The 21,013-nt window shown below is 41.8% G+C and overlaps 1 protein-coding gene across 7 annotated transcripts in view; it reads left to right on the top strand.

Annotated features, from left to right (window-relative positions):
- Positions 1-1,725: 1,725 nt before the first annotated feature.
- The window catches only part of WBP2NL (WBP2 N-terminal like), a 35,037-nt gene continuing 15,749 nt past the window's right edge, over positions 1,726-21,013 (top strand). For 5 of the 7 annotated variants that reach the window (XM_077914282.1, XM_077914281.1, XM_077914280.1 and 2 more), the window contains exons 1-4: positions 1,727-1,885; positions 15,348-15,456; positions 15,955-16,096; positions 16,292-16,384. In XM_077914282.1, the coding sequence (XP_077770408.1) occupies positions 1,824-1,885; positions 15,348-15,456; positions 15,955-16,096; positions 16,292-16,384 (406 nt within the window). In that variant the 5' untranslated portion in view covers positions 1,727-1,823. Of the gene's footprint in view, positions 1,886-2,726; positions 2,765-15,347; positions 15,457-15,954; positions 16,097-16,291; positions 16,385-21,013 lie in introns of all 7 variants that reach the window. The other 2 variants (XM_077914283.1, XM_077914279.1) reach the window with 2 other exon arrangements.

Raw genomic sequence — 21,013 nt, 5'->3', positions numbered from 1 at the left:
GGCCCAGGGCGCGATCCTGGAGTCCCGGGATCGAGTCCTACGTCGGGCTCCTGGCATGGAGCCTGCTTCTCCCTTCTGTGTCTCTGCCTCTCTCTCTCTGTCTATGGTAAATAAATAAATAAATCTTAGAAAAAAAAAAAAAAGAATGGTGAAGAGTCACTCAGGTAAAATGATGTGGACCAGAGCCAGAGTGGCAATGCCACACCAAGATAGAGGGATGTGGTAAGATTTAAGCGATAGTTTTGCAAACTTAAAATATCACAGCTAAGAGAAAACAGTTTTTTTAAAATTTTTATTTATTTATGATGGTCACAGAGAGAGAGAGAGGCAGAGACACAGGCAGAGGGAGAAGCAGGCTCCATGCACCGGGAGCCCGACGTGGGATTCGATCCCGGGTCTCCAGGATCGCGCCCTGGGCCAAAGGCAGGCGCCAAACTGCTGCGCCACCCAGGGACCCCAAGAAAACAGTTTTTTAGTCCTATTCTTTCATATAGATGTGGAAACTGAAGTCCAGAGAGCATAGTTAGTTGTCTTGCCCAAAGTTGCACACTTAGTTTACCAGTGCAAGACGAGGACTCTATCTCAATGCTTGCTCTACCGCTTCACATCATTCCTATTGTGTTTCATTTGTTCCAATAGTCTTGTATCAAAAAAAAAAAAAATCAGCTTGAGGCGCCGGGCTGGGTCAGTTGGTAGAGCATGAGACTCTTGATTCCTAGGTCATGAGTTCAAGCCCCATGTTGGGTGTACAGATTATTTTTTAAAAAATCAGCTTATAACTGATGAAATGTCTTTATTTGGCAACTTTTCTTTTTATTAGTGGTACATTTAAAAATGATGTATCTCAGGGATCCCTGGGTGGCACAGCGGTTTGGCGCCTGCCTTTGGCCCAGAGCGCGATCCTGGAGACCAGGGATCGAATCCCACGTCGGGCTCCCGGTGCATGGAGCCTGCTTCTCCCTCTGCCTGTGTCTCTGCCTCTCTCTCTCTCTCTCTCTCTCTGTGTGTGTGTGACTATCATAAATAAATAAAATTTAAAAAAAAAATAAAAATGATGTATCTCACAACTGATAGCATTTTAAACTGGATGAAATCCGGTAATCCAGAAGACGTTACCATCCCTCTGCTTGAAGCCCTTTGGCGCTCTTTTGTGAAGTCTAAATGAAACAAGAATATGTACAGCATTTTAGTTTTCAAAGCAATTCCAGTATAATGTAACCCATCGGACCCTCACAATCACCGTTTGGCGGAGGCAGGGCAGGTAGGATGGTTGACATAGGCTCTATCTTGGAGCCGCTCCCCCTGACCCAGGTCATGCACCCTTTCCTGAATGCTGTTTCACAAGAAACCAGCTCAGATTCCAGGCTTTTTCTGGTGGGGAACAGTTCTGCTCGCCCTAGGAGAAGCGAGAAATCTTTTTGGGCCCTTTCTCCAAAGGGCATTAGCCTCCTGACCCGACTCAGCGGAGGGATGCAGGAAAATCCTCCTTCTAAGTCCACTCCAGCGGGCAGCCGAGCCACCATGTCTGGGCTACGACGCAGGTGTGAACCCAGGAGCCACTCACCGGCCACTCACCCCTCCGCGCTCTGGGGACGGGGCCAATTCCCGGGGCCCGCTCCCTGCCCCCGCAGCGGGCACCTCCACGCGGACACTGCCTGGTTCTCTGGCCGCTGCCCCTCGGGTGACCAGCCCCCTGGCTCCTCACCCCCACCCTCGTCCTTGCGCCATAATCTCCGCCCTCCCCTTCAAAGCCCCGCCCCCTGGCCTAGCGCAGGCCCCGCCCCTTCCCATCTGAGGGGCGGCAGGAGGGGGCCTGGAGAAAGATGGCGGTGAATCAGAGTCACACCGAGAATCGCCACGGGGCCATCATCCCTTTTGGCGAAAGGTGCCTGCGGGGGAGCCGGGGGCGGGGAGGGGTGCGGTCAGACCCGGGTGGGGGAGGCCGGCGGGGGGGGCCGGCGGCTTGCAAACTCTCAGCCAATCAGGGCCTTTCCCGCCTCTCCCGGGCGTCGCAGGCGGAGCCCCGCCCCCGCCATCGGGGCGCGCGAGGCCGGGCCGCGGGTTAGCGGCTCAGAGATGGCGGAGGCTCAGGTAAAAGGGCGGGCGCTCACTGGCAGGAGTGAGGTGTCGCGCCGCCCCGCCGGGTCGCGTGCGGCTGGCTGGCTGCCGTTGGGGTGACGGCCGGCGGCCGGGGAGGGGTGAGGGAGGCGGGCGGTGGGTGCGCCCCTCCCCTGCTCCCGGGGACGCCGAGGCGGAAGAGGCGGGAGTGCGGCGCAGTGGAAGGTCCCGCTCTGTGGGGGCGTCGCCTCGCCCTCAGAACCCCCAGGAGCCCCGTTTCTCTTCGCCCCGACGGGGAGAGGGGAGTGACTGCTCCTACTTTTAAGGTACAGATGGGGAGCAGACGCCCCAGGGAGGAGGGCGCTCGGGGTGCGCGGGCTCCGCGGGGGCCGCCGCTTGCTCCCCGGCCCGCCTCGCACCTCGCCTCCCCGCCGCTCCTCCGCGCCCCCCCGCCCCCGCCCCCGCCCCCGCCCCCAGCAGGTCTTCCGTGGGCTCCCGTCTGCTCCGCGCGGCCCTCGGTTTCCTTTGCTGTCGGGTCGCTCGCTGGCTGTTTGGCCCCGACACCCGGTGCTCTGTGCCCCGGGGAGACTGCGCGTTCGTCGGGAGGATCCGCCCAGACAGTACCGAGTGCTGATGTCCAGATCTGTTTCCTTTGCTTCCTCCCCCAGAACATGTTCTTGACAGATTCCGGCGGGCGGCGGAGGCTGTACGTCTTCCCTTGTAGTAGGAGAGGATTGTCCTCCGCTCTGAGCGCGGCTCCTTGGCCTGGAGCGCTGTGACCTGTGTACAGGTGGCTCTGGGCCCTGAAGCCGCTTCTGATTTGGGGTTTGGGCATCTTCTCGCTCAGCCTCAGGTGTGTGTGTGTGTGTGTGTCTGTGTGTCTGTTGGAGGCAGGGCATGGAGGATGTTTTTAAAAATTATGACAGAAACACTGATTTTATGGTCCTTTGAGTTGCTTTTTTTTTTTTTTAAGATTTTATTTATTTACTCATGAGAGACACACACAGAGAGAGAGGCGGAGACATAGACAGGGAGAAGCAGGCTCCTCGTGGGGAGCCCGATATGGGACTCGATCCCAGGACCGGGCGGGATCACCACCTGAGCCGAAGGCAGACGCTCCCCCGCCGAGCCACTCAGGCGCCCTGGTCCTTTTGAGTTATCTTGATGGGGTCCATTCTGTGCTCTTGAATGTGTAATCATCGCCAAACACCTTTGTCAGAGCTGTATACACATCACTGCTCTATCTACAATGAGGATCAGTAGTATTTCCCTTATTTCTCAGGTGGGAAACTGAAACACAGAGAAGTAGGTGGCTTAAAAATCATATGGCCAGTGCATGTGGGAGAGATTTGGTTGGGGATTGGACTTATCAGAGAAGACCTGCCTTGTCAGTGCTCTTTCTTGTATAGAAACTACAATAATGGGACGGCTGGGTGCCTCAGTGGTTGAGCATCTGTCTTCGGCTCAGGGCGTGATCCCCGACTTTCGGGATCCAGTCCCACATCGGGCTCCCTGAGAGGAGCCTGCTTCTCCCTCTGCCTGTGTCTTTGCCTCTCTCTCCGTGTGTCTCTCATGAACAAATGAATACAATCTTTAAAAACTATAATAATTCTTTATTCCTATTTTATTAATTTTTTTGCTTGAGCATTATTGATACAATTATTACATTGGTTTCAGGCGTACAACATAGTGATTGGACAGCTGTGTAAGTTATGCTGTGCTCCCCATAAGTGTAGTCACCATCTGTCTACAATTACAGTAGTATTGACTGTGTTCCCTAGGCTGTGCTTTTTGTTCCTGTGACTTATTGAGTCGCAAACTGGAAGCTTGGATCTCCCACTCCCCTTCCCCAAGCTCCCAACCCTTCCCTCTGGCAACCATCAGTTTGTTCTCTGTGTTTATTCTGCTCTTGGTGTGTTTATTTGTTTTGTTTTTTAGATGCCTTGTATGACTGAAATTATATGGAATTCGTCTTTCTCAGTTTGATTTATTCCACTTAGTGTAATACTTTCTGGGTCTATCCGTGTTGTTGCAAATAGCAAGATCCCATCCTTTTTATGGCTGCATAATATTCCTGTGGGTTTCAGTATGTGTGTGTGTGTGTGTGTGTGTGTGTGTGTATCACATCTTCCTTATCTAATTTTCTATCATGGCTATTGTAAATAATGCTGCAGTAAGCATAGGGGTGCATATATACTTTCAAATCTGTGTTTTCATTTTTTTTAAGTAAATATCCAGTAGTTGAATCACTGGATCATATGGTACTATTTTTAATATTTTGAGAAAACTCCATACTATTTTTCACAGTGTCGGCACCAATTTATATTCCCATAAACAGTGTGCAAAGACTCTTTTTTCTCTACATTCTCTCCAACACTTACTTCTTATCTTTTTTATTTTAGCCATTCTGACAGGTGTGAGGTGATATCTCATTGCAGTTTTGATTTGCATTTTGCTGATGATGAGTGATGTTGAGCATTTTTCATGTGTCTGTTGGCCATCTGTATGTCTTTTTTGTAAAAATGTCTATTCCGTTCCTCTGCCCATTTTTTGATGGGATTGTTTGGGGTTCTATGGTGTTGATAGAAACAACTTTGAAGAAATAGGTTGAGAAGGAGAAGCTTGGTTGTATTTTGATCTCTCTTGCCTACTCAGGATACACATTTAAGAAATTTATCACATTGTTCTGTGGAGAGTTTTTGTTTTTTTTAAATCCCAGCTGAGAAGTCATAATTGTACAGATAGGACTCTACTGGTAAATAGGGAAGACACTTGAGTTTTCTTTTTTTGACCAATATTCTAAAATTGTGCAGATAGTACCATATGTTTGTTGTAGAAAAATTAGAAAAAAAAATTTAAATTACCCCAGATTCCAACACCCAGTGCTTTTTTTACATTTTGGTATGTATCTCTCTGCACTTTCCTCCATGGATATATATGCAACATCCCCCAACCCGAGATTGCTTTGTAATTTGTTTTCCTCACTTACCAATGTATTGGGAATGCTCTCCAGTATCAATATCTACATCATTATTAATCAATGACTTGTATTCCAGTGTGCATGAATGTTTGTTCAAGCCCTTGTCTGGGATGTTCAGGGTATAATTTGTCATTGCTATAAATATTGCTTCAGTGAACACTTTTGAAAACTTATCTTTGCCTACCTGTCGAAATGTTTCTTGGGGATATGTTCCTGAAAGTGTAATTGTGGGATCAGAGGACATAGACTTTTTATTTTTATTTTTTAAATAGACATAGACTTTTTTAAAGATTAAAATGTATTTTTAAAAAATACAAAAATTATGTCAAAATATTTTATATTCTACAAATGCATATAGAAATATATATTTTAAAAAAGAAATATATTTTTTGCGAAATCACCCTATAGAATTATATCATTGTGTTCTCAATACTCACAGTGCCCATTTCATCACACCCTTGACAACACCTGGTGTTAAACGTCGCTATCTCTGCCAATCTGAATAATTGAATCTTTAAAAAAAATTTATTTTTTTCCCAAGGTTGTTGGCTATTTGTCTTTGATAAATTTGCTTTGTAAATTTTCCCTATTTTTACTAAGCTGTTAATGATATTGTATTTGTATGAGGTAAAAGAAACACAAAGGAAATATACCATATTAATTTTTTTAAAAATAGAAATTATATATATATTTAAAGTATACAACATGATGATGTGATATACATATAGGTAGTGAAATGATTTCTATAACCAAGCTAATTAACATATAATCTCCTCACATAGTTAACCATTTTTTAGTGTGATGCATGTGCCTGAAATCTACTCTCTTGGCATATCTCCAGTGTTCAATACACTCATTTTTTTTTCAATACACTCATTAAGTGTAGTCATCATGCCTATAATATATTGGATCTCTAAACTTATTCATTCTACATAACTACAAGTTTGTACCCTATGACTAACATCTCCCCAATTCCCCCATTCCCTGAGCCCCTGGTAATCACCATTCTACTTTTTGCTTCAATGCATTTGACTTTTTTTCCCTTAAGGTTCTACATATATACCTAAATGAGATCACACAGTATTTATCTTTCTCCGGATTTATTTCATTTAGCACAATATTCTCAAGGTTCATTCATGTTTTAGCATGTGACAGGATTTCCTTTCTCATGATTGAATGATACATATATAAATACCACACCTTTATCCATTCATTCATTGACCGACACGTAGTTTATGTCTATATCTTGGGTATTGTGAGTAATGCTGCAGTGAACATAGGAGTGCAGGTATCTCTTTGATATCCTATTTTAATTTCCTTTGGATATACACCTAGAAGTGAGATTGCTGGATCATATGGCAGTTCTGTTTTTATTACATTGATTGATATTCATATGTTGAACCATCATATGTTCCAGGAATAAATACCACTTGGTCATGTGTATAATCCTTTTATTTAAAAAAAATTTTTTTTAATTTTTATTTATTTATGATAGTCACAGAGAGAGAGAGAGAGAGAGGCAGAGACACAGGCAGAGGGAGAAGCAGGCTCCATGCACCGGGAGCCCGACGTGGGAATCGATCCAGGGTCTCCCGGATCCGGCCCTGGGCCAAAGGCAGGCGCCAAACCGCTGCGCCACCCAGGGATCCCAATCCTTTTAATATACTATTCAGTTTGCTAGCATTTTTTAAATTAAGATTTTATTTATTTATTCATGAGAGACAGAGAGAGGCAGAGACATAGGCAGAGGGAGAAGCAGGCTCCATGCAGGGATCCACCCGACGTGGGACTTGATCCCAGGTCTCCAGGATCACGCCCTGGGCGGAAGGCAGACGCTCAACTGCTGCCAGTTTGCTAGCATTTTGTTGAGGATTTTTGCATCAATGTTTTTCAGAGATGTTAGTCTGTAGTTTTCTTGTGTTCTAGCTTTGACATCAGGGTAATGCTGGCCTCAGAGAATGACCTTGGAAGTGTTCCCTCTTCTGTTTTGGGGCAGATTTTTGAGAGGATTAGTGCTAAGTGTTCTTTCAGTATTTGGTGATTTGTCCAGTGAAGCCCTCTGGTCCTGGGCTTTTCTTAGCTGGGAAGTTCTTGGTTACTGATGCAATCTTTTTACTTACTATTGGTTTGTTTAGATTTTCTTTTTATTCATGAATTAGCTCCTAGGAATTTATCCATTTCTTCTAGATTATCCAGTATGCTGGCATACAATTATTCATGTGTATTAGTATTATCTTGTAATTCTTTTTATTTCTGTGGCATCCATTGTAATGTCCTTCCTTTCATTTCTGATTTTGGTAATTTGAGTCATCTCTCTTTTCTTAATTAGTTAACCTAGCCAAGGGTTTTCCGTTTCACTGATCTTAAAAACAAACAAACAAACAAACCACTTAGTTTCACAGGTTTTTTTTTTTTTTTTCTCCTATTACTTTTGTATTTTCTCTTTTGTTTTGTGTCAGCTCTAATCTTTATTTCCTTCTAGCTTTGGGTTCAGTTTGTTCTTTAGTTTCTGGAGGTGTAAAGTCAGGTTAACTTGAGATCATAAATCTCTTTTATGAATGCATGTACAGATAGAAACTTTTAACACTGCTTTGTTGAATCCCATAGTTTTGGCATTTGTATTTTCATTTTTATTTGTTTCAAGGTATTTTCCAATTTCCTTTGAGACTTTTTCTTTGACCCATTGGTTATATAAAAATGTGTTGTTTCATTTACACGTTTGTGGATTTTCCAGTTTTCCTTGTGCTATTGATTTCTAGTTTCATTTCACTGTGATCAGAAAAAGTACTTCAGATGATTTTAATTTTCTTAAAATTAAATTTGTTAAGACTCGTTTTGTGACCTTACATGTAAACCTATCATGGAGAATGTTCCATGTACACCTAAGAGCATTGTTGAATCCCATATTGCACACTTGAAACTAATACAACCCTGCATGTTAATTATACAGTTATACTCAATAAAAAATAATAAAAGAAATAAAATGAGTCTCTTATAGATAGCAGATAGTTAGATCCTAAATTGTTCATCCTTTGGAAGGCTCATATGTCAGAACCATTTCTCTTTAGCTAGGAACCTACTTACAAATTATAGATAAAAAGTATGTAAAATCTTTGCATATTTAGTATCTGGCAGTTACAGCTCAATGCATTATAAGGACAATAACTCAAATTCAGATGATTCACTATTGGAGCTTGAACTTTTGCTGAGGTTCTAGTTAGTGCTGGAGACAATAGTTTTGATATCCTTAGCTAAATGGTGCTGTGATATTTCATTTGCAGTTTTCACCTCTTTTTTTTTTTTTTCTTTTTCACCTCTTTTTTAGAAATTTGTTGTCGCATTATAACATCTACCAGCATGGTGAAAATTCATTCTTTATTTCACTGTACTATATTTTAACTGAAATTTTGAAGTCAATATGCCATCCTTGTAGGACAGTGGTTCTCAGTCTGGGATGATTTTGCCTCCAGGAGACATTTTTGCTTTTCACAATTTGGGTGGGGGTGGGGGTGGGCTACAACTGGTATTTGGTGGGGAGAGAGGCAAGGGGTGCTTCCAAACAATCTACAAAGCACATACCACCACAACAAATAATTATCTAATCCAAACAGTCAAGGTTGAGAAACTTCATGTATTAGATGCCAACCTAAGGATGTGACAGAATGAAATTGCAAACAGTACTACTACCTCCTGAATATTTCAACGTGTCTAGAGCCAAATTTATGTCCCTACTTCCCAATAAACTTCTTTTTCTGACTTCTCTATTTCTTTGGAGGCAAAGATGACCTTTGATTTCTCATGACTTTTTTTGTTTCCCAGATCTAATGAATTACCAAGCTCAGGGGCTTCTTTCTTCACGGTCTTTTAAATTTAATTAATTGATTTATTGAGGTTTTACACTTAATATATAAACCCCCCCCCTTTTTTTTACTGAGGTAGAATTCACATAACATGATATTTTCCATTTTAACCATTTTAAAATGTACAATTCAGTGGCTTTTACTATATTCACAATATCATGCAATCACCACCATTATCTAATTCCAGAACATTTTCATCACCCCAAAAGAAACTGTACCTATTAAGCAGTCACTCCTCACTCAACCCAGCTCCTAACAACCTCTGATAGAAGTACAACCAGACAGAAAATCTGTAAAGCAATAGAGGAACTGAACAACACTATTGGACTCAAATGGTCCTAACAGACATATGCAAAACCTTCCATCCAACAACCAACAACCAACAACAACACATAATATACATTCTGAGCTTTTTTTTTTTTATCCTGAGCTTTTTTGTTTTTTGTTTTTTGTTTTTTGTTTTTCATCCTGAGCTTTTTTTATTGGAATTTTTTGGTTGCTGATTCAATCTCTACTTGTTATAGGTCTATTCAGATTTTCTTTTTTCTTTATTTCATTTTGGTTGTCTCTAAGAATTTATCTGTTTCAAACAGATTATCTAATTTGTTGGCATATAATTGTTCATAATCCTTTTTTTTCTATAAATTATGTGAAAACATCCCCACTTTTATTTCAAATTTTAGTAACTTGGGTTTTCTTTCTTATTTTATTTTATTTTATTTTATTTTTGGGAGGGGGGTTTCTTTTTTTCTTGGTCTAGCTAAGTTGGTCAATTTTGCTGATCTCAAAGGATTAAGTTTTGGTTTTATTGATTCTTTTTTCTATTCTTACATATGTCTATTATAATCTTTATTATTTCCTTCCTTCTACTAGCTTTGGGTTTAGTTTGGTCTTGTTTTTCTAGTTTCCTAGTGTGGAAAATTATTGATTTGCTCTTAAAAAATTGTAGACATTAAAAGCTATAAATTTTCCTCCTAAGTACAACTTTTGTTGCATCTCAGAAGTTTTAGTATGTGTGTCTTTATTTGTATTCATCTCAAAATTTCTAATTTCTAGTGATTCAATTTTTTAAAAAAGATTTTATTTATTCATGAGAGAGACAGAGATAGAGGCAGAGACACAGGCAGAGGGAGAAGCAGGCTCCGTGCAGGGAGCCCAATGTAAGACTTGATCCCCAGTCTCCATGATCATGCCCTGGGCTGAAGGCAGCGCTAAACCACTGAGCCACCCAGGCTGCTCCTAGTGATTCAATTCTATTTTCTAATTTTATTTATTATTTCTTTTTTGACCCACAGTTTAAGAGCATTTTGATTAATTTTCACATATTATCTTCATCAGTGTTCCATGTTTCTTTGTATGGGTTTGACTTACTAGCTGTGTCTTTTTATTTCTTTTTATTTATTTTTATCTGTTTATCTTTTTTTAGCGAGAGAGGTTGGAGAGGGGCAGAAGGAGAGGGAGAGAGAGAATCCCAAGCAGGCTCCACACAGCATGGAGACTGATATGGTGCTCCATCTCACAATCCTGAGATCCTGAGCCAAAATCAAAAGTTGGACGCTTGGGCAGCCTGGGTGGCTCAGTGATTTAGCACCACCTTCAGCCCAGGGCATGATCCTGGAGACCCAAAATCGAGTCCCACATCATGCTCCCTGAGTGGGGCCTGCTTCTCCCTCTGCCTGTGTCTCTGCCTTTCTCTCTGTGTCTCTCATGAATAAATAAATAAAATCTTAAAAAAAAAAGAAGTTGGATGCTTAACTGACTGAGCTACCCAGGCACCCCTCTAGTGTCTATTTCAGGCTGAAGGATTTCCTTTAGCATTTCTTATAGTTCAGACCTACTAGTGATAAATTCTCAGTTTTTGTTTACTTGGTAATATTTTAATTTCTCCTTACTTTTTGAAGGGTAGTTTTGCCAGATACAGAATTTTTGGTTAACAGATTTTTTCCCTTTTAGCACTTTGCATGTGTCAACTCACTATCTCCTGCCTCCATAGTTTTTTTTTTTTTTTTAAGATTTATTTATTTATTTGAGAGAGAGAGAGCACAAGCTGGTGGAAGGGCAAAGGGAGAGGGGCAACCAGACTCCATGCTGAGCAGGGAACCCAATGTGGGGCTTGATCCCAGGACCCTGGGATCAGAATCTGAGCTGAAGGCAGCTGCTTAACTGACTAAACCACCCAGGTATCCCTGCTGCCATAGTTTTTGTTGTTGTTTTGTTTTATTTTTTATTTATTTTTTAAAAGATTTTATTTATTTATTCATGAGAGACACAGAGAGAAAGTTAGGCAGAGACATAGGCAGAGGGAGAAGCAGGCTCCATGCAGGGAGCCCGAGGCGGGACTCCATCCTGGGTCTCCAGGATCACGCCCTGGGCTGAAGGTGGTGCTAAAGCACTGAGCCACCCGGGCTGCCCTGTTTTTTTGTTTTAAAGATTTTATTTATTTATTCATAGAGACGGAGAGACAGAGAGAGAAGAGAGAGAAGAGAGGCAGAGACACAGGCAGATGGAGAAGCTCCATGTAGGGAACCCGACGTGGGACTCAATCCCCGGTCTCCACGATCACACCCCGGGCTGCAGGCAGCGCTAAACCGCTGCGCCACCGGGGCTGCCTATGCCATAGTTTATGAGAAGTCAGCTATTTGTCTTATTGAGAATTCCTTGTACATGATGATTCTTTTCTTTGGCTCCTCTCAAGAGTCTCTGTATTTGGCTTTCAGCAGTTTGGTTATAACCGTGTCTTTGGTGTAGATCTCTGAGTTTATCCTATAGGAGTTTGTTGAGCTTGGATGTGTAGATTCATGTCTTTTGTTAAATTGGAAATTTTGGCCAATATTATTTTGAAATTTTTATGTACCCCTTTAGTCCTTTTCTCTCCTTCTGGCAATCTCATTATGCATATGATTTTAAGTTTAATTTTTGTCCCACAGGTCTGTTAGACTCTGTTCATTTTTAATTTTTTCTTTCTGTCACCTGGGTAATAACACTTATTCTCAAATGACTTATCTTCAACACTGATTCTTTCTTCTGTCTGCTGAAATCTGCCATTAAGCCCACCACTATTGAGTTTTTCATTTTACTTATTGTAGTCTCCACCTTCAGAATTTCTATATAGTTCATTTTTCTAATTTCTATTTCTTTATTGATATTCTCTACTTTTTGAGACATTGTTCTCATTATTTACTTTGGTTATTTGCACATGGTTTCCTTTAACCCTTTAAACATACTTAAAATAGTTTATTTAAAGTCTTGGTTTAGTGGGGTACCTGGCTGATTTCAGTCAGTAGAGTATGTGACTTTTGATCTTAAAGTTGAGAGTTTGAGTACCACAGTGTGGGTAGAGTTCACTAAACAAACAAACAAACAAACAAACAAAAAACAAATAATGTCTTTGTCTAGTTAACCCAATGTATAGACTTCCTCAGGGCAGTTACTACTTATTTCATTTCTTCTGTTCACAGAAGAACATATGGGTCATACTTGTGTTTTTGCATTCCTCATCATTTTTTATTGTAATTGAAAACTGGACATTTTGAATGTTATAATGTGGCAACTCTGGAAATCAGATTTTCTCTCTTCCTCAGGGTACATTGTTGCTGCTTGTTGTAGTTATTTGTTTGTTTAGTTTAGTGGCTTTTCTGAATTGTAAAGTTTGTACTCTGTCATGTGTGGCCACTGAAGTCTCTTTTATGTTAACTTAGTAGCCAATTAGTGATTTGACTATTTCTTTATATATCTGAACCAAAAAAACCCCCCACAAATCTCTCAGCCTTTGCCGATCGAGTCTGCCTGTGTGTTTGGAATGGGTTTTTATCACCCAGCCAGGCAGTTTACAACTCTGTCTTAGCTTTCACTTCCTGCTTGAGCAGAGCCTCATTATCAACCAGAAGTAAAAGTTTTGGGCCTTCTCAGTTTTCTTCTGAGCATGAACCCAGCCCTGGGCAGATATGCATGTGGCTTTCTAGATTCCCATGAATATATCAGAGCTTTTCAAATTCTTTATTCCCCAAAACATCTCATTCCTCAGGCTTTCCTCCCTAACTTTTCAGTTTTGCTTGTTTGCACTAAAGGTCATCCTTTGCCCCAGACAGCAGCAACTAATACTATTTTTGACAAATGTACTCTGGGTAGTCACCTCAGTCCTGGGAGAGTTCTGAATTAGGCACACAACTTTTGAGCCAGTGTTTCAGGGAGCCACCAGACAAGTTAAAACAACCACGATTCTTTGAGAAAAGGTGTGTTCTGCTCCCTTTGGTGTTTGGCACTTATATTAGGAATGTGGGTTATTTTTAAGGCTTTTGTCAAGTCAGGGATTGGAGGATGGTACCAGAGTAAGTGAAAGTGTCACAAAGCTCTCTTACTGAAACTCAATTTTTCTTGATTAAACATTCTTTTAGTTGCTATAAGATTTTGATTAGATTCCAGAGTTCTGGACTGAGTTTTAGAGTTCCCTAAGTTTTTTTAAAAAATTATTTATTTATGAGAGAGAGAGAGAGAGAGAGAGGGAGAGAGAGAGATTGAAGGCGTAGAGGGAGAGGGAGAAAGTATCCTAAGAAGATTCCTCACTGAGTTTGGAGCCTGATCCCACAACCCTGAGACCACAACCTGAGATAAAACCAAGAGTCCCAGCTCATTTGACTGTGTCACCTAGGTGCCCTTGGAGTTCCCTGTTTTTTCTGACATTTTTGTTGGCATCCTGTATTTTCATTGTGTTTTTAAAAGCCCTTTTTATCAACACACCATCACCCCAGTTCTAGTTCTTATCACTGCAGGTAGGGCTATTTTAGGGATTTTTTAAAAAAGAAATCTCCACACCCAATATAGGGCTTAAACTCAGAACCCCCAAATCAAGACCTCCATGCTCTACTGACTGAGCCAGTACAGCACCCCTTAGGGATTCTTAAAGTGATACCTCTGATATACCACCATCTCCTTGATCATGTGACTAGCCTGCTGAGACAGCTGCAGCTCATAGTTTCTCCATGCCTGTTTTTTTCTCTTTTCTCTCTCTCTTTTTTTTTCTCCATGCCTATTAAATGGTTTTTCCAAGTCTAGTTTCACAATGGCTTTCCATTTGTATCTCACTATTTTTCCACCTTCACTTCCATCTGTTTTGATGAATGCACACAAATAGGCTGCTCCCAAGTGTGCAATTTGCTTTCCACTGTGTACCTCCATTAATGCTCCTCTTGCACCTCATTCATGCTGTTTGCTCCCCATCTGGATTGTCCTCTACCTCTACCTCTGCCTACTGAAACACTATTCATATCTTAAGAATTGACTCACACTACAACTTTTCTATAAAGTCATTTTTGATCACTTCAACCAAAGCTAATCTCTCTTTCCACTAAATTCCTATGATATTTTTGTGCCATTAATGTTATACATGTCATATTACTGCTTGCATTATTATCTGTATTCATGTTTTCATCACCCATTGCCCCCCAGGTACCCCAATACTTATTCATTCTTTCCATAAATATTTATTAGTACCCTCTGTATGCTAGGGCTAGTGGAAAGACATTGTCTTTAATGATCATTAGTTAGAACATTGAACAAATAAGCACATATATATTATAACAATTACTAAGAAAGAAAAGAAACCCAATAGGATTCTGTGAGTGGGAAGAGGATGAGTTCAAGCTTCTCAGGTTAAGAGTGAAGGGGGAACATGGCAGGCAGAGGGAACAGCATGCCAGTGGAATCTGGAGTACTCTGTTCCTTACTGTCTCTATCAGAGTCAGAGAAACATTTCCATTACCACAGTGTTTTACACTTACTGCACATGAAGAATAAGAATTAATGAGTAAATATTAAGAAGAAGGTAAGTCTGATAAGAAAAAAACAACCCCAGGGCATCTGGGTGGCTCAGTTAAACCTCCAACTCTTGGTTTCAGCTCAGGTCATGATTTCAGGGTCCTAAGGTCAAGCCCCACATTAGGCTCCCCACTCAGCAGAAAGTCCGCTTCTCCTCTTGCTCTCTCTCTGCCCCTCCCCCTGCTCGTGCACTCTGTCTCTAAAATAAATGAATCTTTAAAAAAAGAACCCAGTGGGCAGCCTGGGTGGCTCAGCAGTTTAACGCTGCCTTCGGCCCAGGGCATGATCCTGGAGACCTGGGCTGAGTCCCACGTCACCCTGTATGGAGCCTGCTTCTCCCTCTACCTGTGTCTCTGCCTCTCTCTTGTCTCTATCTCTGCGACTCTCATGAATAAAATAAATAAAATCTTAAAAAAATAAAACAAAACCCAATGATAAAAAGGGAGAATAAGTGTGAATAGTCAGGGAGTAAGATCATTTAAATTTCTTTCTATTTCGATAAAATAATGGTAGTAGCAGCAGCAGCTAACATTTATTGAGTTCTTGCTATGGGCTGGGAACCGTGCTAAAAGCTTTATGTGTGTCATTTTCTATAACTTCTAAATGGTGTCGTTAATCTGCTTTCTTTTCTGCAGTGTCTTGACACAGTGTCAGGATGTGGACCTCTCCTTCCCACGGCAACCAGAGGGATGCAGTCTCTTCAATGGTACAAAAAGGGGAACACTGTTTCTCACTTCATACCGGGTAATTCTACTTCTACTTTGATCTGATTAACCACACATTTGTTTTTCCTAAATTGGAGTGAGGTTAAACATTGATTTTCTTTTTCTTTTTTTCTTTTTTTTTAAACATTGATTTTCAAAGTGTTTTAAAATATTCACACTTTTGGGCAGGCCGGGTGGCTCAGCGGTTTAGCACTGCCTTCAGCCTAGGGCCTGATCCTGGAGACCTGGGATCGAGTCCCCGTGTCAGGCTCCCTGCATGGATCCTGCTTCTCCCCTGCCTGTGTCTCTGCCTCTCTCTCTCTTTCCCTCTCTGTGTCTCTCATGAATAAATAAATAAAATCTTTAAAAAACAAACATTCACACTACGATTTTCCATATTGAGGAATATAAAAGAAAACAGGTGATGGTTCTTCATTAGGGCAGGATGTCAAAGCAATCTTGACCTTAGAATTGCTCTCCTGTGTCTCAATCCATGGACAACCTGCATTCTTCCTCCAAAATTTCTTTCCTCTCCTAGGTGATCTTCGTGACTTCACATGCAGTCAACGACCCCATGTTTTCTTTTATGATGCCATTTGAGCTGATGAGTAACTGTACCATTGAACAGCCAGTTTTTGCTGCCAACTTCATTAAAGGAATCATTCAGGCAGCTCCAGATGGTAAGTGATCCCCCTCAAAAGTGTACTTTTTTTCTCAAAAGCTTCCAGAGGTTTAAGATTCAGACCTGGCTCATGCTGGAATTCAAAGAAAGCTGCCCTGCTCCTTTGGGTAGTGCTTCTCTCTTTGTCCGGGGCAGTCCTTCTCTGACCAATGGTGCCAGCATCTTAGTGAGTATGTGCCGTTTCTTTTCCCAGGTGGCTGGGAAGGACAGGCTACTTTTAAATTATCCTTCAGAAAAGGAGGTGCCATCGAATTTGCCCAGTTGATGATGAAAGCTGCTTCTGCTGGTGAGCAATGCTAATAAAGATATTAACCCTTGGGGTTTTGAGGCCTGTGGAATTGGAAGTAGGACTGTCACTCAGTTGAGACTTTGGCCTCTGTGGTCAGGCAGTTGGTAACTGCACAGGCAGTTGGTAACTGCACATATATTCAGCAGGCATTTCCTGAGCCTCCCTACTATGGGATGGGTACCATACCACATGCTGGGAGCAAGATTATTCAGTCCTTCCTTGTCTTTTTTTTTTTTTAAGATTTTATTTATTCATGAGAGACACAAAGAGGCAGAGACATAGGCAGAAGGAGAAGTAGGCTCCCAGTGGGAAGCCCTTTGCAGGACTCGATCCCAAGACTTCGAGATCACAACCTGAACCAAAGGCAGACGCTCAATCCCTGAGCCACCCAGGTGTCCCAATCCCTCCTTGTCTTAAAGGAGTTTACACTCTACTGGGAGCTATACTCAGACACCTAAATAAATAAGTTTACCTGATAATCTTTTGTCTATTTAAATGCTAGTCTCATATATCATTAAGTAGTCTCATTTTCAGATCAGGGAGCCCCAGTTTCCTGAGCTCTTTTTCCTCTGTCATGCCTTTTTTGTCTTTTCTCCTCTCTGGGTTTGCCTTTACTTCTCTTAGGTTTAGTTCCCTCTTCCATGAGAAAAGGGAAGAGGTATTGTCAAGCCATACAGCACTGATCTAGTGTATGTACCAAAGAACTCTTTCAGACTTTGAATACAAATAAACCTTTTGTGGGGGACCTGGCTGGCTCAGTTGATAGAGCAAGTGACTCCTGATTTAGGGGTTGTGAGTTCATGTCTCATGTTGAATGTAGACCCTACTGAAAAAAAATCCTTTTATGATATGTTTTTATTTAATCTAGCCTTATTTCATGCCCCTATTGTCTCACCTTTTGTACTACAATCTGACTGGACTTCTCTCTGCCTTGTTCTCTCATGTCTGAGCCTTCATGCTATTTGTTCTATCTGGGTAGATGTATTTATTTATTTAATTTTTTTAAAAAAAGATTTTATTTATTTATCCATGAGAGACACAGAGAGAGAGAGGCAGAGACACAGGCAGAGGGAGAAGCAGGCTTCACGCAGGGACCCCGATGTGGGACTTGATCCTGGATCTCCAGGATCATGCCCTGGACCGAAGGTGGCGCTAAACCACTGAGCCACCCAGGCTGTCCTATTTATTTAAAATTTTTATATGTATATATATATATATATATATTTTTAATTTATTCATGAGAAACACAGAGAGCGAGAGAGAGGCAGAGGCACAGGCAGAGGGAGAAGCAGGCTCCATGCTCGACATGGGACTTGATCCCGGGTCTGCAGGATCAGGCCCTGGGCTGAAAGCAGCGCTAAACCGCTGAGCCACCCGGGCTGCCCTGCTTATTTAATTTTTTAAGTAAACTCCCCAACATGAGTCTCAAACTCATGACCCCAAGATCAAGAGTCATATGCTCTACTGACTGAACCTGCCAGGTGCCCTGAAATTCTTCTATCTGGAATGTTCTTTCTCCTTCTCCCTTGTCTCTACCCCCAACTCCAATCTAGTTGAGATGAACATAACCTAGTTGAGACAGACATATTCAAATATGCCGTAATAGAGGCATTGACAAAGTTCTGGGGACACACAGAAGGATGGAATGCATTTTTCTAGCTCAGGAGACTGACTTGGATCATGATACTATAAGCCAAGGTTTAGAATATAAGAGACAGTCTAAATTAGAGAGGAAATGAGTTCAATTTTAGATACAATAGTACTGACATTTATTAAATGGTTACCATATAGTGGGCAGTGTTCCAAGCCCTTTACATGGGTCAATTTATGTAATTTCACAAAAACTTGTGATGTAATCATTATCCCCAGCTGATAACAGGGGAAACTGAATCAGTGATAGTTATACAGTTTCCCAAGGCTATACAGGTAGACAGTGGGAGCTAGAATCAGAACCCTACACCTGGGCAGCCCTGGTGGTGCAGCGGTTTGGCGCCACCTGCAGCCTGGGGTGTGATCCTGGGGACCCGGGATTGAGTCCCACATCGAGCTCCCTGCATGGAGCCTGCTTCTCCCTCTGCCTGTGTCTCTGCCTCTCTCTCTTTGTGTCTATGAATAAATAGATAAAATATTAAAAAAAAAAAGAACCCTACACCTGCTCTTGCTCTTTTTTAAGACTTTTTATTTTGAAAAAAAATCATATGTATGGAAAAGTTGCAAGAATATTACAACGAACTCTCATGGACACTTTGTCTAGATTCACTCATTATTAACACTTTCCCACATTTACCTCATCTTATTCTTTCTTTGCTTTGGGAGTAAGTCACAAAGATCATTTCCTTCATTCCTAAGTATTTGAATGTAAATCTCCTAGGAGCAAGGGTATTCCCTTATCCACCCCCAGTCTACTTATCAAATTCAGAAACTTTAACATTGAAACAATGCTATTGTTTAATATACAAATTCAAATGATTAACCCATTAGGTTCCTGATTCTAATAGCATACCTTTTTTTCCAATCAGGATCTAATTCCTACGCATCTAATTTACACAGTTAGATTACACATTGGCTCTAATTACACGTTGAATTTAGTTGTCCTATTTCTTTGGTTTCCTTTAATCTGGTCTCAATCTTTCTTTGTCTTTCTTGGCATTAAAATTTTATTTATTTATTTATTCATTCATTCATTCATTCATTCATGAGAGACAGATTGAGAGAGAGAGAGAGAGAGAGAGAGAGAGAGAGGCAGAGACACAGGCAGAGGGAGAAGCAGGGAGCCCGAAGTGGGACTCGATTCCTGGTCTCCAGGATCAGGCTTTGGGCTGAAGGCGGCGCTAAACCGCTGAGGCACCTGGGCTGCCTGACATTAACATTTTATTTTATTTTACTTTTTAAAAATTAATTAATTAATTTATTTATGATAGTCACAGAGAGAGAGAGAGAGAGAGAGGCAGAGACACAGGCAGAGGGAGAAGCAGGCTCCATGCACCGGGAGCCCAACGTGGGATTCGATCCCGGGTCTCCAGGATCGCGCTCTGGGCCAAAGGCAGGCGCTAAACCTCTGCACCACCCAGGGATCCCGACATTAACATTTTAAAGAGAATACAGGTTTATTGTTTTATAGAATGTCCCTTAATTTGGGTTTGTCTGTTTCCTCATGCCTAGATGCAGGTGGTGCATTTTGGCAGGAATACTAACTATATAAGTGACGTATTCTTTGGATACTCTTAATCCCTGCATCATATTAAATGTGAGGTACATCAGAATGGTAGAGGCCAGTGGATGTGCAGCTCAAAACTCCAAAGATGAGCTCTATCTAGAGACTGATTTGGATGGAAATCTTCAGTGCACAGGTCATCTCTGGAGCCATGTGAGTGATTGGCTCATTTGATGACTGAAGGATGGTATTCCAAGGGTTCTCAACCTATCAGGGATGGGTAGGGAGAGGTGACCATAATGAAGATTGCAAAGGGGCTGAGCAAGGTAGGAGGAGAATTGAGTGAGTTTATTATCCCAGAAATTAAGGAAGGAAAGTTTCAAGCATTACTGAGTGGTCATCTGTCAGCTGCAGAGATGTTTGATTAAATGAAGACTGAAAAATGTGCATTGCATGTGGAAATTTGAATTTGTTGGTGGTCTTAAGAGAGAAATGCTAACGAAGACAGGTGGCAGAAAAGCCATATGTAGGAAATTGAGAAGCAAAAAAATTTTTACTGTTACCTTTAACTGCAAAGATGAAAGCCAAGGGGTTCACATGATGTTCCCAGCCAGCAGCTCTTTGTTGTCCAAAGGGCAGACAGCATCTAGAAGCATGACACTGGATAACAAGGTGTCCTGGCAGCCAGAGCTTAGTTATGTGGAACCCAGAGTCAGGGGACACTTGAAGTCCAGTTCCTCTTTGCTACAGATGTCTGCAGAACTCAGAATAATTGCATACTGGGTCTTGAATTTGCTCTTATGTTTGGCCTTAGGTGTGGGAGTCTACCCCCCACTCCACCCCCCCCCCCCCCCCGGAAGAGTCAGGGCTTGTGAGATGGGCTTCCTTGAGGCCTTTAGAATTAGCTGCCCATCATGCTTCATGATCTGATTCTTTGGCCCTTTGCAGAAGTCTCTTCCCCTCTGCAGAGCTGACTTGTTGGAGCTCTTTGATTAGTGTTTTTACTAAATATATATGGAGTACCTATTGTGTGCCAAACACTATACGAGATGAGTGAGAAAGCACAACAGTGAACAAGGCATACATAGTCCCTTCCTTTGTTAAACTTTTTTTTTTTTCCTTTGTTAAACTTACAGTCTAGTAAGAGTCATGTAAGAAATAAGCAAACAGGGACACCTGAATGGCTCAGTGTTTGAGTGTCTGCCTTTGGCTCAGGTCATGATCCTGGGGTTCTGGGATCAAGTCCCGCATCAGACTCCCTGTGCGGGCCTGCTTCTCCCTCTGCCTCTCTGTGTGTCTCTCATGAATAAATAAATAAAATCTTAAAAAAAAAAAAAAGAAAGAAAGAAGCAAACATATAAGTTAATAGAATAATTTAAATGGGAAGGATAGGGATCCTTGGGTGGCGCAGCGGTTTAGCTCCTGTCTTTGGCCCAGGGCATGATCCTGGAGACCCAGGATTGAATCCCACA

This window comes from Canis aureus, chromosome 11, assembly GCF_053574225.1.
Source record: "Canis aureus isolate CA01 chromosome 11, VMU_Caureus_v.1.0, whole genome shotgun sequence".
In the NCBI taxonomy this organism is placed as follows: domain Eukaryota; kingdom Metazoa; phylum Chordata; class Mammalia; order Carnivora; family Canidae; genus Canis; species Canis aureus.
The sequence above is the reverse complement of the archived record's forward strand: the minus strand, read 5'-3'. Positions and strand labels throughout refer to the sequence as shown.